This window comes from Ictalurus furcatus, chromosome 23 (genome assembly GCF_023375685.1).
Source record: "Ictalurus furcatus strain D&B chromosome 23, Billie_1.0, whole genome shotgun sequence".
NCBI classification, from domain to species: domain Eukaryota; kingdom Metazoa; phylum Chordata; class Actinopteri; order Siluriformes; family Ictaluridae; genus Ictalurus; species Ictalurus furcatus.
The window spans coordinates 15,381,351-15,400,355 of NC_071277.1; the positions used below are offsets into that span (position 1 = coordinate 15,381,351).

At 37.7% G+C, this 19,005-nt stretch overlaps 1 protein-coding gene across 15 annotated transcripts in view; it reads left to right on the plus strand.

Moving 5' to 3' along the window:
* Positions 1–18,636, plus strand: part of rims2a (regulating synaptic membrane exocytosis 2a) — a 116,349-nt gene extending 97,713 nt beyond the window's left edge. For 10 of the 15 annotated variants that reach the window (XM_053611543.1, XM_053611533.1, XM_053611542.1 and 7 more), the window contains 5 exons: positions 14,434–14,575; positions 14,672–14,784; positions 14,932–15,033; positions 15,126–15,265; positions 16,047–18,635. In XM_053611543.1, coding sequence (XP_053467518.1) covers positions 14,434–14,575; positions 14,672–14,784; positions 14,932–15,033; positions 15,126–15,265; positions 16,047–16,262 — 713 coding nt within the window. In that variant the 3' untranslated portion in view covers positions 16,263–18,635. Of the gene's footprint in view, positions 1–10,684; positions 10,954–14,433; positions 14,576–14,671; positions 14,785–14,931; positions 15,034–15,125; positions 15,266–16,046 lie in introns of those variants that run through there. The other 5 variants (XM_053611541.1, XM_053611530.1, XM_053611529.1 and 2 more) reach the window with 2 other exon arrangements.
* The last annotated feature ends 369 nt before the right edge of the window (positions 18,637–19,005 follow it).

Here is a 19,005-nt window from a genome sequence, read left to right on the forward strand (position 1 = left end):
TGCTGTGCAACTCCTTTAGTGCGTTTGCAACACCAGCCTCATTTTCCAATTCCGCTTATGAGTAATCCATGTGAAGCTAACGGTAATTCATCTTATCCCGAGCTGTCATACTAACTCACCTCTGCCTCTGTAGGGCTCTAATTAATCTCAGAGGTAGCAGGATGATATATGAGGAAGACGGCAAGGTAACCGGATGGCCTTTCTTTCTGCGCCTTGAGGTGTTCGGGTCTCTTCAGGTGCGCGGTTTTCACGTGGAGGATAAATTCATCCTAACCTACATTCACTGGGGAAAGAAGGAGCTTTGCTTAACCCTGACATTTTTAAATGTATTTTAATATTCCTAAAATGTCTTATTTTCATCTTAGTTTTAAGCAGTGTAGATAGATACCCCAAACACCTTAATATGCTAGGGGATGGTTAGTTTTGTATTGTAATATAAACAGTAAATGATATTTAATAGTTGTTGTACATGTTCATTAGTGAAATTATGCCAAGCATGTTCAGCTTATTTTTTTTCCAGTTTAGTATTGTTCTGCTTTTGGAAACAACTCAAAATGGATAATTTTCTCACGATTAGAACATATAGGAAAATCTTCTCCTGGACTTTTAGAATTTTTACCTAAAAGTCGTATGTAGTATGATGGCGCAATAGATGGGAGATCGAGCTCCTACTGTTTGCTGGAAATGCTTTAGCAGTATGGATTCTTCAGTGAAAATATGTATATTAATATGTTTAATATGTAATTGCAGCTGGTTTAAAGCATGATAAACACAATATCTCAGCACTATCTTGCGATAGTGCTGAGCTTAGCTGAGTTCTTAGTTTCACTACATTTCTCAGTAATGCTGCAATAGTGATGCAAATTTTTAAATCAAGTAGCAAGTAAGTAGTGGAATTATTTTAGCAACAGGGTACTGGAATAGCGTGGATAAGCACTGATAACATTCACAAATTATTAACACTCAGGAATTTTATTCGTCAATAGCTATGTTTGCATCCATGTATTTATGGGTGAATTTTGGGATATCACATAAAAATGAAACGCTGGATGGATACAATAGAGGTGAATAAAATCTCCAAAATGTGCATAAAAAATGCATGCACTCAATTAAGGTGGATAATTTTTTTATTCGATGCGGAGACATGCGCATAAACTACGATGGAAACATATTTACTGAATAAAAGTCATGTGACTTTGCCTCAACAAATCATGTGATTGGATAAGTGGCTCAGAAAAGTAAAAATGGTGGAGAGATTTTTGGATAGATGTCGAGGTCCATTTGTAAAGATTCTTTGCGCCAGTTTCCCCAGAAGTGACGATTTTGTTCTCTTCAACACATGGGATGGAAACGGTGCTTTATTCGCAAGTGTTTTATGCGATATCAATTTGCAACTTGGCTGGAAACATCCATCCATCCACCCATCCATCCATCTTCAACCGCTTACTCCTTTTCAGGGTCGCGGGGGAACCTGGAGCCTATCCCAGGAAGCATCGGGCACAAGGCGGGGCACACCCTGGACAGGCTGCCTGTCCATCACAGGGCACACTCACATACACACTCACACACCCATTCATTCACTACGGACACTTTAGACACGCCAATCAGGCTGGAAACATATCTAATGAAATTCTTAGTATGCATGTTCTCTCAGATGCTGCAAAGGTAAATAATAACAAATCAAATAATGACAGTGTTTAAGAATTATGCAAGACATTGTGCAAATTGTGTTAGGTACTTCTTTTTTGGTTGGTTCGATGCCCAATTTGAGGTGACTGGCTGCTAATGAGTCTCTGACACTGACCTGAGAGAAACAGAAATCCTATTGGGTAACATAGCAGTCAGCTCGGAGCCTTATCCATTGATCCTCATCATCGATTCCAATCAGACGGACCTTGGTCTGCTCTTTCCAGCTCTTCATCTATGTCTGGAAGACCATGTTTCGTATGCAGACCCAGCAAATTATTTTAGTGGGCCAAACGAAATGATGAAAACTGGAGTAGTTCAGCAGATCCAGGTTTCTAACCATGAACCAGTTCAGCTTCTGTAGGAAATTCTCTCATGTGGCTTATCCAATCACATGAACTTATGTAAATCATTTATATATTTAAAGAAGATTGGACTGAGAAGCAAGTAAGTGAACCAGTTAGTCACTTGGTTAGTCAGTGTGCCATATTATGTGCATAATAAGACTGATATAAATACAACACCATGAGATGATTACACTTAATCAAATTTATTTCTGTTGGTAAACCGGTGAACAGCATCCTTAAAATGTAGTGCATTAAAGCTCAGCATGCTGAATTCGTAAAAGCAATATTTTGAAAAGAACAAGGCTTTTTTTAGCCTGTTAAATCTCTGTTGTGACTCACACGCCCCCAAGCAGTGATGCATGGAACCAAAATTCCAGGTCTGTTGCTTATGTCTGTCAGCCTACACACGTTCCAGCACAAGTTTAATACACTTCCTTGTTTCTATATTTTTTTTATTTTTTTTTTAGACTTCCTTAAAAAGTGTTTTAGTTGTCTACTGAATGGATGGTTCCTCTGCTCCTGTTTCCTCATTTACATTACTCAGCATGGTGAGGACCTTGCGTCTTAACGGGGAATTGTAAAGGTTGTGTTTATATTTTTGGTATTGCAATGCACTCATCGTTTCAATCCGAGTTTTCGTAGGCATGGTCTGCAATTCTAATTTGCATGAGCTCCATCCATCCATCTATTTATCACACATCTCTTTTTATCTCTCTGTCTCACTTGCCATCTGTCCACATTTGCACCATAGATGTCAAGGAAGAGAGTAACACATTTGCTCACCATGTCTCGCGTCTTTTCTCGCGTCCCTTCATCCCCGACAGCACAGAATTGGTTTATTCGTGGTTGCTTCAGAGATGCTTGTGTCTACAATACTTGCATCTGCTTTGTCCTGGAAGCATGATTACACAACATGGATGAATAACACTTCTGATTGGTCAGAAGATGTTAGTTAATTTGGTCTAAAAGCTCTGACAGTAGCACCAGCTACCAGCTACAGGTACGTGCTATATATTAATGCTTTCATTCTAGTTTCTATAGCAGCAGGTACAAGTGACTTTTATGGTGGAGGCGTCACATAAACAGGTTTTAAATATGTGTGTATGTGATATGGTGATAATTTCTGTAGGTTGATTATTATTTGATTATTAGAATCAAAACATGGACGTGAACAGGAAACCCACAGAATCCAAGACTGGTTCAAGCATGATCCAAACAAGAGAAATCTAACTACAAGAACATGCACAGAACATCAACAGACAGTGAGAAATTTGCCCCAGACAGTCATATGACATAGTGTATGACAAAAGCAAATAATTCCTACATCCTTACTGTATATTGAGTTCTTGATTGCTTGTAAACTTTAATTAATAATAATAATAATAATAATAATAATAATAATAATAATAATAATTCCTTTCATTTATAGAAAGCGCTTTACATTGTATGGGGGAAATCTCCTCAACCACCACTAGTGTGTAGCTTCCACCTGGATGATGTGACGGCAGCCATAGTGCGCCAGAACACCCACCACACACCAGCTATTAGTGGAGAGGAGAGAGTGATGTAGCCAATTCAGAGATGGAGATTATTAGGGGGCCATGATAGAGAAGGGCCAATGGGGTAATTTCGCCAGGACACTGGGGTTATACCCCTATTCTTATTTTTATATATATATATATATATATATATATATATATATATATATATATATATATATATATATATATATAAAATGTCATGGAAGCTTGGGCTGGTGTTCAGCAGGCCAGGAAATTAGAGCAATGTTATTTTCTCTCACAGTATGATTTATTTTTTGGTAATTGGAAAGACAACTCTTGGTAAAAGCATCTTCCCGGCATGGAGCGCAAACAATACACACCATTCGAGTGACCTTAAGCTCCATCTGTGAAGCGCTTTTGCTTGGGTTATTCTCTAGAAAGGGCAGAGAAGTGACAGTGTGCAGTACCAGGCACAGGATCCAGACAGATATCAAAGGATGTAAACACACCGATCTGCTCCATTAGTGTGTTTATTCACACACCCAGGGTCACGTTGCAGTGTCTGGAGCTTCATCAGTCACATGCACAAACACACACACACACACACACACACACATACCACCATTTCCTCTACGCTACAAACCAGACCTGTTTATACTGGCTGGTCGGGATATGATGCTTCTACAGCCATTGTCATAAGTAATGCATTTCTTTTTTTTCATATTCCTAAAAACAAGAGCTGTTAGAAACATGCGTTGGATTCCAGACTCTGTGTCTGCTTTCAACCTGACATGATTTATTGTGTGCTTATGACTGCTGAATTCTTGTTCCTTCTTTAGCTGTGAGTGAGTTCATAGCGCCTGCCACACAAGCAGGAACACACCGTTAGCTATGGCGGATTTCAGAGAATGGCGTTTTGCAATAATTACACATCGATGAGCAGTTCTGGCACTGGCAGCTGTTTATGAAATTAGTGTAGGAGAAGTTTCCAAGAACTGCCATCTCATTATTTGGCCTCCTAGTAATCAAATACTCAGAGATGTGAGTGAATTTTTTTTTTTTTTACTTGAAGAGCATATGGGATATTAGGAGTATTTATATTAAACCAAAAAATGCGGGATGTGTTACTTCGGTGGTTTGCTACTTGGTTTGCTTCAGGAAAACATCTTTCAAGTTTATTCTGTACAGTTCATTCATGACATAGTAATAATACTGTAAAACACTACATTTTAATTACCATGCTATTGTATAATAGGTCAGTTATATAGCGGTTATTAATTGCAATATATTAACTGAAGAATGATATTAAAGAAAATCCTTGTAGTTTTTATCCATTTATGGTTACATGTAATGTGGAGCATCTGCAAAACAAGTTAGTTCCTGTTATCACGTTTGATATGACAGTTACAGTATAATCAGTCCTTCCCTCTTGGAGTTTCTTGTAAGACAAAAAAAATCCCAACTTATCAGCTGCATAAACTGCATAAAAAAGTGCCACGTCGTCCATCCTAGAGGCTTTCCCATGTCTGAAACAGTTTTACCTCTGACTGTTTCAAAACTCTGACACTGGAGAAGCTTTCCAAAGTTGTTAAATAAATGTCTCCTTTCAGAAAACATCACCATTTCACCAATGAGATGTCTGCCATACACGTCACTTACACGAAACGATAACATTTGATTTGTCTTGTAGCCGGAACTACTTTCAGAGATGTTGTTATAGAAAATCAATCGACACCTTCTGGCCAGTCAGAAATTAGACTTCAACATATATATATACTCATCGGCCACTGTTCACTGCACACACTGCAGATACCATTCAAGAGCTTCAGTTAAGATTTAAAAAAAAATCTGATCTCTGTGACTTTGACTCTGAGATGATTGTTGGTGCCAGATGGGCTGGATTGAGTCTTCCAGAAACTGCTGATCTCCTATGATTTTCACACACACCAGTCTCTAGGCTTTTTACAGAATTTTGTGAAAAACAAAAAAGCATCAAGTGACAAACACCTTGTAAATGAGAGAGCTCTGAGGAGAATTGCCAGACTGCTTCGAGCTGATTGGAAGGCTACACAGTAAAATCCCTAGAGTTGAATTAACACCCAGAGTGTTTATGAGTCCAATGGATTTATATAAACACTGTGTGTGTTAAATCAACACTGGTGATTTTGCTGTGTACAGTAATGCAAATAATCACTCTTTACCACCGTGGTGAGCAGAAAAGCATCTCAGAATGCACAATGTCAAACTTTGAGGCTGATCGGCTACAGTGGGCACAGGCTCATATGAGAGAGTTGATGACCAGCCGATGTTTTTCCAATCTTCAGCTCTTCATCTGAATGCCCTGAATGTTTTAATTGTGTCATATTTCATTCTGTGAGATGTTTAGAGTTAAGCGATCCTCAAGGCAACATTCTGCCCATCAGGTAAATCATTTCAATACTCGGGTATGGCATGTCACTAATGGACCCTGTCTTACGACATGATCTAAATATAAAGAGTGTTTAGAGCTATTATTTATTGCTGTTTAAAACGGCAGATGGCAAATTGGCCCACGGCAAATGTTTTAAGGCTACCGTAAACAAAGACTCAGTGTGCAACCTGTCTGTGCATAGCACTATGAAGCACTCTGTAACACTTTATTTAATCTCTGGCTCATAAGACTAACATAATCGTGTAATAAGCCTGTCATGGTAGATGTCACATGCTAGCATGAATTGTCTTGAACATTTACGCTCAGTGATATGAGTGTCGTGTTACCAAGAATTGGTGCTTAATGTCATGACAGCTGATGTCACATGTTAATTTTTGGTCTTCAAATCGTTATTATTTAGCCTTCTGTACAAAAGACCTGTCTCAGCATGGATTGACAGTGTAACAGTAGTTCTGTCCTCAATGAGATGGCTTTGCAGACACCACACCCTGAATACTCTTATGTAAAAATACCACAGTCGGATGTTAATTGTATAATCATCTGAATGTATCATACTGTAGATGACATAGCAAATATCTGAAATATCTGACACAGACCGCATGCACAAAGAATTGAGCATGTCCGACATGTGCCTCCATTTTAAAAGTAGGTTCTGGTTTAAAAAGTTCACGCCATTCCCTGCTTACAAAATGAATTAATTTGAATAATAAAGAACAAACTTTACATACAGAGTAATGCGCAAAGGCATTAGCTCACTGGCCTAATGATGCATGCTTGACATTTGCGTTTCATTTCGATCAGTCAGTAAGTGAATAAGAGTGCCTTTTTGGCGCTCGATACAAAATACTGCATGGTAATTGAATTGTTGTAACTGGTCCAGATGAGCATATTTTAATTAATTTAGAAAGCTTTTATAAATATGTTATAATGCGGACTTTAATCTTTGAAATGCCAGCTTCATGTGTACCTTTTTGTACTCTAAACTTAATAAGCCAACACACACATTTGCAGCCTCTTTAGTAACACTGGATCATCCACATCTCAGCATCTTATGTCTGCAATATTATACATCCTGTGATGTGTGTGTGTGTGTGTGTGTGTGTGTGTGTGTGTGTGTGTGTGTGTGTGTGTGTGTGTGTGTGTGTGTGCACTTCAGTACTGCATGAGCCATGCTAACACTTTGTGACTCAGCTCCATATGGTTTTAACTGACCTGTAAAGTCATTTGATAACATTCTCCTACAATCTACTTCACAGCTAAATTGTACATGGCGAGATTGGTGTTCTTTCTCTTCCAATAATGATTTACACGATCCACTGACTTTTAAGTGGTATTTTTCAGAGACCTGGAGTTGTAAATGCCTACAACTATATCATTTGCCTCCCATCCATCCTGCCTACATTTCAGTATCTCTCACAGAGCTTGACGCTTTACTAAGAGCAGCAGAGCCTGTCAAAACATTTACGCCCTCATCATTTTTTTTTATTTTTACCGTATATTGCCATTTAGTAAAGGATAAATTGTTTGAGCAGCCATAAAGGAATCAAAGTGGTGTGTAGTGGAGGTAGAGTAGTAGAGAGTGAAGGACATAGCTAGTGCATAGTACATAACTGGGTCATAGTAGTGTATGGTGGGATCCTAATAGTGCATTATGTGGTCATAGTAGTGCATTGTGGGACCCTAACAGTGCATCATGTAGTCATAGTAGTGCATTGCGGGTCCCTAATAGTGCATTATGTGGTCATAGTAGTGCATTGCGGGACCCTAATAGTGCATTATGGGACCCTAATAGTACATCATCTAGTCATAGTAGTGCACTGTGGGTCTATAATGGTGCATCATGTAGTCATAGTTGTGGGACCTGAATGGTGCATTATATAGTCATAGTAGTGCATTGTGGGACCTTAATAGTGCATTATGTAGTCATAGTAGTGCACTGTGGGTCTATAATGGTGCATCATGTAGTCATAGTAGTGCGTTGTGGGACCCTAATAGTGCATTATGTAGGCATAGTAGTGCATTGTGGGACCTTAATAGTGCATTATGGGACCCTAATAGTACATCATCTAGTCATAGTAGTGCACTGTGGGTCTATAATGGTGCATCATGTAGTCATAGTTGTGGGACCTGAATGGTGCATTATATAGTCATAATAGTGCATTGTGGGACCTTAATAGTGCATTATGTAGTCATAGTAGTGCACTGTGGGTCTATAATGGTGCATCATGTAGACATAGTAGTGCGTTGTGGGACCCTAATAGTGCATTACGGGGTTATAGTTCTTTGGGCTAGAGTTCTATAGTGTAATAAACCTGTGCTGCATGCTATTATGAAGACCCTGTATTGAAAATAATATAGATTACTTTATATAGATTATATAATATGTAATGTTAAAATCTGCAGAAAATCTTAATCTCGTTAAAAAAAAGAAGACATTTTGGAATCTTTAAATTGGATCTTTCATTTCAGCCCTCCTGTACCTTTATTCTTATTAAAAAAAAAAAAGTGCTTGTACGCAGCACTCCCTAAATCCCCCAGCAGCTGTGGAAAAAAGGGTAGAATGCTTTTTTCTCTAATAAGATCTTCATCTTTTAATGAACATGTGTAATTAGTCCTCCCTCGGCTGTCTCCTATCACTAATCCCGTGGTGATATGAGTGTAGATTTTTTTTCTTTACTTTTCACATGAGCACATTCAGAGCAGCTGGCTCTTTGTATAAATGTCATAATGATTATAATATAACAAGATCTAATGTTTATTGATTCTCAAGAAATCAATCAACATTAGAACCTCTACTTCTGCATGAGCTAGCTTTCTTTACAGAAGTCTGTGTTTTAGGGACTGATACTTATTAGCAAAACTTGCTACAAAATCTCTTTAGCCCATCATATTATAATAGTTGTATTATTATATAACTATATAATTATTCTGTATATTTGTTGTTGTTAGTTCCTGCGATGCATTTCTGATTTAGTCATAGGTTTAGTCTTCTGACAGAAATGGTAACTGTTAGCTAGCTATCAATAATCTTCTTTGGTAGCATTTAGCTATTAATTTTCTGAGGTAACTTTTAGCTAGCTATTAGTAATCATTTGTGGTGACCTTTAGCTAGTTAACAATACTCTTCTACTGTAAATTTTAGCTAGCTATCAACAATCTTTTTTTGGTGACTTTAAGATAACTATTAATAATCTTGAGGTAACTTTTAGCTAGTTACCAATACTCTTCAATGGTAACATTTAGATAGCTAGCATTACATTTCTGAGGTAACTTTTATCTAGCTATCAATACTCTTCTATGATAAAGTTTAGATAGCTATCAGTAGCCAACTGAGGTCAATTTTAAATAGTTTATTAATAATCATTTGTGGTAACTTTTTAGCTAGCTATCAATAATCTCTTGTGATAAAGTTTAGCTCGCTATCAGTAATTGTCTGAGGCAAATTTTAGCTAGTTATCATTAAACTTCTGTGGTGAATTTTAACTGGCTGTTAATAATCTTCTGTTATGAAATGTAACTAGCTATTAGTAATCTTCTGTGCTGACTTTTAGCGAGTTATCAATCATCTTCTGTGGTAAATTAGCTAGCTATCATTAAACCTCTGTAGTGACTTTAAGATCTCAATAATCTTGAGGTAACTTTTATCTCGCTACCAATAATCTTCGATGGTAACATTTAGATAGCTAACATTAATTTTCTGAGGTAACTTTTATCTAGCTATCAATACTCTTCTGTGATCAAGTTTAGATAGCTATCAGTAACCAACTGAGGTCAATTTGAAATAGTTATCAATAAACATTTGTGGTAACTTTTTAGCTAGCTGTCAATAATCTCCTGTGACAATTTTAACAGGCTTTTTTAATATTCTTTGATAACTTTTAGCTATCTATCATCAATTTTCTGCAGTTTCATTTAGCTAGCTATCAGTTATTTTCTATGGTAACTTTTTGCTTATTATCCGTAATCTTTCATTTAAAATAATTCTTGAAATTCTATGGTAAGTTTTATTTAGTTAGTAGTAATCATCTGTGGTATGTTCTGTTTAATAGCTATGTTGTGAGTCATTCTTCATTCATTTTTTCCATTAAAGTTGAAAAGAAATGAAAATGTTTTTGTTATTGAGTCAGTCAAACATGCTGGGAAATGGACTGCTAAGACCGTAAAATGAGCGAGCCTCTAATTATTGGCAGACAAATAACCGACTCTGTTATCTGAGGAGAAGAAACATTTACTAAGTGGACGGATGTCACACCTTTGTGTGTGGTGTGTGTGCGTGTGTGTGTGTGTGTGTTTGCGCACATGTTTGCCACGTGAACTGGGAGTGTTTGGCGTGTGGTGCATGGTCAGTCTTGAAGTCAGGAAGTCATGGTCAGTCTTGAAGTCTTGCTAATGGCCACACACACACACATACACACACACACACTGATGCTGTATCTCTGGGTAGAGCTCATTAGGTCTTAGGTGCTCATCCAAAACGCATCCTCCCATTGGCTGAGAGAGGAGGGCAGGAGGCTCTGCTCACCCTCTCCCCCCCGTGTTTATGAGAGAAAGTGATGGAGTGTGTGCGCTCTCTAGAAAAGAGAGGAGCCGCGACAAGCAGACAGCCTCTTTCAGTTCAGAGCGCTAGTGCTGCATACTCCAGGGATCTCATTCACACACGTACACACACACACGCACACACACACAGTGCAATCTGCTACTACTAGGTACATTGTTATCGTCTGTGCGCTTCTCTGCTCGTAAGAAGCAGCTAGTCGATCTCAATTTTGAGCATTCATTTAAGCTCTTTCGCCGCAAAAGTGGTCCAAGGGCAACATGGGAAGACAGAGCCACGATGCCACCAGCACTACGACGAGCACCGGATCATGCTCCAGCTCCGGGAACGGGCGCATGCAGCGCTCGCAGAGCCGCATGAGCCTGTCTGCCTCGTTCGAAGCACTTGCTGTCTACTTTCCTTGCATGAACTCGTTCGACGAAGAGGAAGGAGGTGAGAGAGATCTTGATTCTTGGAGTCTGTGGTCTGGGGAGATGGAGAGAACATTTTCTTATATTAAAAAAAAATTATTCTTAGCAATGTAACGATATATATACCTCTGACGTTTATTACAGTGTCATTTCTATCAATAGCTGTTTAACAGATTTCAGAATTTCAGCCTCTCAGGCATGCCAGAAATGTTGTGACGATTCACGCATATCTTATTCTATTCCTACATAATAAATCTTGCATTAAAAAAAATGACGCTGTGTGTTGACCAAGCTTCAGCCAAGGTTGCTTGCACATATCCTGACCTTGACGCTTCAGTCTAGCTCTTTCGTTCTCTCAGCTTCTTGGTATTAATGACATAATAAAACTGTAAAATCTTTGATTATGTATAATCTTGTCGAAATAGGAAGAGGTGGATGAATGCTGATCTAGAGAGATAGTCCTCCCAATCTAGTCTGTAATCTTAAGCATCCTTGATCACAAACATACCAGACGATTATCTGTGAAGCGAGCTTTCATTCAGCTCAGATTGATTTAATAATGAACGCAGGATTAATGAGTGAGAGAATTGTCTTCCTGGAGATGGCATTTGGAAATGGGTTTATTTTCTCTGAGGTAATTATGACTCTGTTAACAAGGGCATGTGCGCTTACGCTGATGATTAGCGAGGTGGTCTCTGTGTGTGTTCAGAGTCATTCTGAATGTTCAGAATCAGACGTAGAGTAGGATGATGCTGAATCAGAAACGTGTATGTAATGTGCATGGGTCTGGGAGCTAAATTATTACTTAAAGTCTTTTTTTTGTCAATGTTTATAATGGGGATTGAACTAGATCTCAATAACATTTTATACAAGTGATTCACTGTCAAGAAAAGGGCTACTACACTATCTTTCCTCATCCCTCGAATGATTCCCTTATCTTTTGTACTTTTAATATACCTCTTTCGCTTGGAAAGTGAAATATACTATACATTGAAAGATTTAAGGTACATCATTGGACCATAATTTCCTTTCCTTTTCTTTTAATGGTACACTACATGCACACTTCTGTGTAAAAGATACATACAGTACTAAAGGTACAAAAGGTGTACATTTGAGGTACCAACCCAGCAACAATGATGGTACAGTTTAGGACAATATTTTTCCCTGAGAATATTTGGTGCAAATAAAGTCGTAATAAAAGGCACAACTGCTATCCTTGTAATCTTCCATGGAGCATTTGTAGTTAAAAATATATGTCTGTCTTCAATGACATTCAAAGAAAGTGGCTACAATAATAATAAAACAGATACAGTGGGTTCAATCCATTACTCTTGGTTCAGCTTGTTTCTAGAAATATCTAGCTATCTAGTTAGCATTAACAGGTATAATGTAAACATATAACATTGAAGTAAACAGCTATGCTTGTCATTCTCCATCAAAACAGTTCTCTATCTTGATCATTCATTGCTTTGTCACATTAATGAGGTTAAAATTATTAATGGTCGTTTAACGGTCCATCCATTTAGGATACATCTAATGAATCCTATGAATCCTGACTACCCTCTTAACTTAATAACAACAACATAATGAGCTGTCGTACTTTCATTGGTGCTTGCAGTTTTGGAGGTCGGTGGTATTTTCATTTTCCTGTGTGCATAGGTTACAGATGAATGTGTATCGACAGCTATGTGTATCTTTCATGCTCAGAAACATTGATAAACATGGCCATGGATATTGGATTGTCTTGTTTTCATTTGTTTATTTGCATAAATTTGACACAGCGATTATCACTCCATCTTCAGTGATATTAGAAGAAGGTGGCTTTGCATATTGTAGGAATTATTAAGCAATATATTATATAATATAATATTGCCATTACAAAATGCAAGTGTACCTAGAAAGAGACTACATTAAGGCATTTTCATTACTTGTACCTTTAGGAAACAAAAGTCTAAGGTACTTTTTCTTTAACGTTAAATATATTTCATACTAACTACTTTTTATAATGAACACTATTGGTATTATTGTTTTACTTGAACCATATTTACACTATCGCACCAATATTTTAAGCTATACTAACTGCGACATACAGTTCAACCAATACTTACTCTTTTGTGTGTTTAGGTTTCTGCTTTGTAAGTTTTAGCTAAGTGTCTTATTTAAAGTGCGTGATGTAGCGCACCCTTGGACTAGCTGATGACCAGCTGATGTCTGCATTAGTTATAAGCAAGGATTAGTTTGGTCATGTTGTTAAGGCAATGCTGGTCACATGACCACACAGTCCCTACGGTCAGTCAGAAAGAATTCATTAAACGGTTGGAATGCTGAAAGGAAGATTTAACCTAAAACCTCATTGTGTGTAAGAGCTCAAACGACAAAACCTACGGCCATGTTTTTATCTCTTCGTTGCTGTAAGTCATGGACTGGTGCCAGTTGTGGTTTGGCCCTGACCTGTTGGTTTGTTGGTTGGGTGGTTATCGGGGGCTGGAGTTTTGCGACACCTAACAAGTGCAGGGCTATGCGTGAGTGTTCAGTGCTTGTCACATCCAGAGAGAGCAGTATGTCTGATCGAACAAGTCAGCTGTCACCTCGGATCAGCTGAGGAGAACCACAGTAGTGTGGTTGTGTGTGTGTGTGTGTGTGTGTGTGTGTGTGTGTGTGTGTGTGTGTGTGTGTGTCCATGTAATGTGGGGAGAAATGACTTGAAACAAAGACCCATGAAATTGCAATAAACTACATCGCAGTTTCACCTCAGTTATAAGATCATATTGTTTGTACTGCATTACACTGGATATCTGTAGTAGGCAGTGACACTTTATCATTTGTCTGTTTGTATTTTGTATTTTGTGTGCTTAAATAAATTACCCCCAGTGGATGCCAAATCTAGCGGTGTGAAGCTACAGTCTGGGCTAGAAAGAAGTCAGCCCAGCCCCACTTCATACCATTCTGTGCTTTAAATTTAAATTTGTCTTTTTTTGCTTATGAGCAATGTTGCTGATGTTCTTGATTTCAGAAAAGTAAAAACAAATGCAGATTTAACCATTTCTAAAAAGCAAATAAGACTATTTGTTTCACTGTAGTTACCATTACCACTATTGATATGCTTTAAGGTGAAAAAGTGAGTAATATGCTGGGGGGAGGTATTTAAAAAAAAAAAAAAAAAAAAGTATTTCTACATTGTTTTGATAAAGTACATAAGCTGTTTTATTTTTTTCAACATAAACCTATAATATAGTTCTTGCATTTCTGCAGCACTGTTTTGGTTATTAGATTGTAGATATACAGAAACCCTTGATATTTTGTCCTGAAGTGTTTAAACTGTGAACGTTTCCCTCTGTTCTCGTCTTAATGTGTAGGTATTTTATATTTCTGTGTGATTGTAAGAGAAAACTCAGGAAATTGCTGAGTTGCAACTATTTCTGGATTTCCTTCTGCAGAACGTCTGCTCTGAATTCATGACTAACGACCACCATTTTTTTCTGTTCTTTGTGCCTCCGTGTAGAAGCAGGAGGAAAGAAACTGCGCAGCACCGTCCAGAGGAGCACTGAGACAGGCCTGGCTGTGGAGATGAGGAGCAGAATGACACGGCAGGCCAGCCGCGAGTCCACCGACGGCAGCATGAACAGCTTCAGCTCTGAGGGGAAGTGAGTAACACAAACACACACACTTATGTCAGGCAACTTTTTATGTTCTTGTTCTCGGTGTCAGAGTCTTAACAGTTAGCATTGTTTCTCTTGTAGCCTGATCTTTCCTGGAGTGCGACTCTCCTCAGACAGCCAGTTCAGTGACTTCCTGGATGGACTAGGCCCCGCCCAGTTAGTAGGCCGACAGACTTTGGCTACACCTTCCATGGGTGAGTGCTAAAAATAAACCAGGCTGTTTGACTAAGCTGGCTCCTTTGCTTCAATTTGTATACAAATGCTTAGCATTCTAAGAGGTATGATAATGGAATGCAGCGTACGCCGGTTATTTATCCTGGATTTCTTCTTTATGTGCCCAGGCGATATTCAGATCGGAATGGTGGAGAAGAAAGGAGCTCTGGAGGTGGAGATCATTCGAGCCCGAGGCCTTGTGGGTAAACCAGGATCTAAGGCACTGCCAGGTAAGATTGGAATATAAATCTGTAACATAATGCCATGATGTCCAAACAAGCCATTTATCTAACCTGAATGCAATCCGTCTGTGTGTGTCCAGCCCCTTACGTGAAGGTGTACCTGCTGGAGAACGGAGCATGCATAGCCAAAAAGAAAACAAAAGTAGCACGCAAAACCTTGGACCCGCTTTATCAGCAGCAGCTTTCCTTCGAAGAGAGTCCAGGGGGAAAAGTCTTACAAGTGAGCAACTTTTTTTCCCACCTCATATACAGTACTGTATATGTAACATAGAATTCTGAGGCTCTGTTTTTTTTTTTTTTTTTTTTTTTTTTTTAGATAAAGGGAAAAAAAAAGTCTATTGTAGACTATACACAACACTATACAATGGACTATACACAACACTATACAATGGACTATACACAACACTATACAATAGACTATATACAACAATAGACTATACACAACACTATACAATAGACTATACACAACACTATACAATAGAATATACTTTACACTGTACAATAGACCGTACACAACACTATACAATAGACTATACACATTATACAACAGACCATACATAACACTATACAATAGACTATACACAACACTATACACATTATACAACGGACCATACATAACACTATACAATAGACTATACACATTATACAACAGACCATACATAACACTACACAATAGACTATACACAACACTACACACAATGTTATACAACAGACCATACACAACAATACACAACAAATTGTACAATCATTAAGCACAGGACAGCTGAGTCTATTGTCTAGACTCTAGACAGTAGACTGTGGATAAATTACCATTATACATGTATTATTACGTAATAATAAATTACATTAATAATAAATAACTACAAGATGTTTGTATTTGTCTCAATTATAGAGGGTCAAAACTTTTATCCATCTATACAATACTCAAATAATTCTAATGCCTCTGTGCTTATAACTGAAAATGAACACACTAGACATGTTATTTCTCTTTTGTCCATCAGGTCATCGTGTGGGGAGATTACGGCCGAATGGACCACAAATCATTTATGGGCGCCGTTCAGATACTTTTAGACGAACTGGACTTGTCCAACATGGTGATTGGCTGGTTCAAGCTCTTTCCCCCGTCCTCATTGGTGGACCCGACGCTTGCTCCTCTGACTCGAAGAGCATCGCAGACATCTCTGGACAGCAGCTCTGCACGGTTCAGCCGCTCGTAGCACAGCGCTAACGACTAGCGTGGTTGTTGTAGCATCATCCATCATCCCGATGGTGGGAGTTTGAGATTTGAGGCCAGTCGCTGCCCCTCCCCAGTAACACACACTGCATGCTTGGTGTTGTCTTCTGAGCCTGTTTCTTAGGGGTGAAAACTAAAAGCGGTCCTGTGTTTGCTCGCAAAAAAAACAAAAAACAAGAAGATGATAATACTAATAATAGATAAATAAACCTCGCACATGTTGAGCATGGAGAGTGACCCCTACAGTCGGGGAGCAGCCAGATGAAGGAAATGGACCTGTTTTTTGTCTTTTTCAAAGCCATGGGGTTCTACTCAAGCCCATATTAACGCTCATTTGTTTCTCTTCCATTATCGTTCATTGTTCAGTTGTATGTGAACGGGTGAAGAGTGTATCTTGGGTCATGCCATTTAAACAGACCCAGAGTTTATGATTATGGAATTGAGTTCGTATTAAACCGTCTGCACTCCCCAGATATGCACACGATCGCAAGCGTGACTGTTTATAGATTTTTTTTAAAAAACAAAACAAAAAAAATGCAATACTGAGAAGGTTATAATCGACAGGAAAGCGAAGGTTCGCGATTTCCCGGACGAACGTTTCGAATGGAACGATTTTTCTGTCGTTATTGTATGAAATTTCAAAGGGACTCTCTCTCTTTTTTTTTTCTTTTTTTTTTCTTTTGCATGGACACAAAATTTAGCTGATCTTAAAGAAATATTTTCTTCAGATTGCAACTTGAAAAAAAAAAGAAAAAAAAATACACAAACAGGAAACAGATCAGCCATTTTTTTGAAAATTTCTATTATTTTTAAAGAGAAATTTCACTAGTGCATGGTTTTCATGGCGAGTGAATGCAATGGCGTGATTTAATGAAGAAAAAAAAATTAGGAATCCTGTTTTGTTATCCTAAAGACTAGGGTCTATACTGTATTTTTACAGACATTATGATTAAATAAGTACTTTAGAATTTATTTACAGGGAGAAAAAAAAACAACAACAACAAAAAAAACCTCCCGTTCATGTGAGGTAAAGAAAATGAAAAATGTATTATTTATTTCATCAATTAAGGCGGAAGCCTTACAGAGATAATGTGCAAATTGTACATGTTTCTTTTTCTCTCTCTTGTCCCAGGGTAACTCTTGCTGCTCTTGTCAGATTTTCCCCTCCGATACCATTCCGATGTTTCCGCAAGGCTGATCATACAGTCTTGTGTTTTGTACTTTATTTGGACTCGATTCGATTTAACAAGCATGTTGAAATGGATTTTCTGCAACATGGCTTGGGCACAGTGTGCAGTAACACAGCATGTTTTGATAAAGATTTGAAAAGGAAAAAAAAAAGAAAGAAAAAAAAGACTAACTTTTTTTTTTTTTTTTTTGCAATTTCTTGTACAGTGCATGTCAACTATGTTACTTTGGTCCCTGATTGAATTTTAAGAAAATTTGGCTGGGTTTGAACAAAACATTCCACCAAAAAAGAAGGGAATTTTATATCCTGGAAACAAATACCTCCCCTTCCCTACCCCCCAGTATTCAGGATGAATGAAAACCCATGGTTGATTTGCAAATGCTTTCCTGCATCTCATGGACAGTTGCAGTATTGCGCAATGCACATGTTTTACACACATGACCCTGGAACTGGGACAACATGGACGCTCGCATGACATGAAAACTTGCCACATGATAGAAAATAGAAATTTCTAGATTATTTTTCGTCTTCTTGCTTAGGTTTCAGAAAAGTTCCTTTAATATATTTTTGTTATTTTATTTACAAGCCAAGACCAGTTAATTTTTATTTTTATTTTCTATTTTAGTAATTATCAAAACTTTGAGATGACTCTTCTAGGTATAATGTCAGAATGGAGCTATACGGAGACATTATTCCTCTTCCATGTAAAGCGAAATCTATTTTGGTGTTCATTCAGTATCTTTGCTTTTCTCTACCAGGCTATGTATAGTTTCTCTCTGATTTGACAGTTGTATATATTATATGTCATAAGTTATGGAATTTGGATTTTTAAAAAAAATAATAATAAGCAGACATCTATAGATAAGATCGCACGGAATTGGGATAATGTCTTACTGGACTAAGACATGTTACACCCTTTTTGAATGCCTTCTCTCTCTCTCTTTTTTTTTCTGGTACAATGCGTTCATTCCAAGGCTATGTCTTGGTTAAGTATGGTTGAGTACAGAGATTTATGTAAGTTATTTTTCAAATTAAACAATAAAAAAGGGATATTAAACTGAATCTTTGTGTTTGAGATCTTTGGTTGGGACAGTTCACAAGAGCATGAGAAGAATAAAGATGCATGATGTACAGTACAATAAGGTTTGTGCTGCAACGATAAAGATGTTTTGTTTTACCATTTATTTTCAAAAACTGAATAGACTCAGATAGTACATAGCCTTCAAGAATACATTATTCATAGAATACATTGTTGGTAAATATGATCAAAGTGAATAATTGTCTTGATTGTTTAACCTTTTGATCTTTTGTTCTAAAAATTCACAAAAATACTCTGCTCTTATGGTTTTATGGGTCATAAAACAATTGCAAACACAACACAGGTTTATCAAAAAAATATTTCTGTTCAATATAGGTGTGCAGCAATTTTTACTTCAAAATATATTTTAAGTATATTCCCATTGATATTTTACTTCTTTTTTTTTTAAGTACACCTGGGTGACTAGGAACAGGTGTATTGCTCAACCAGGAATTGGAA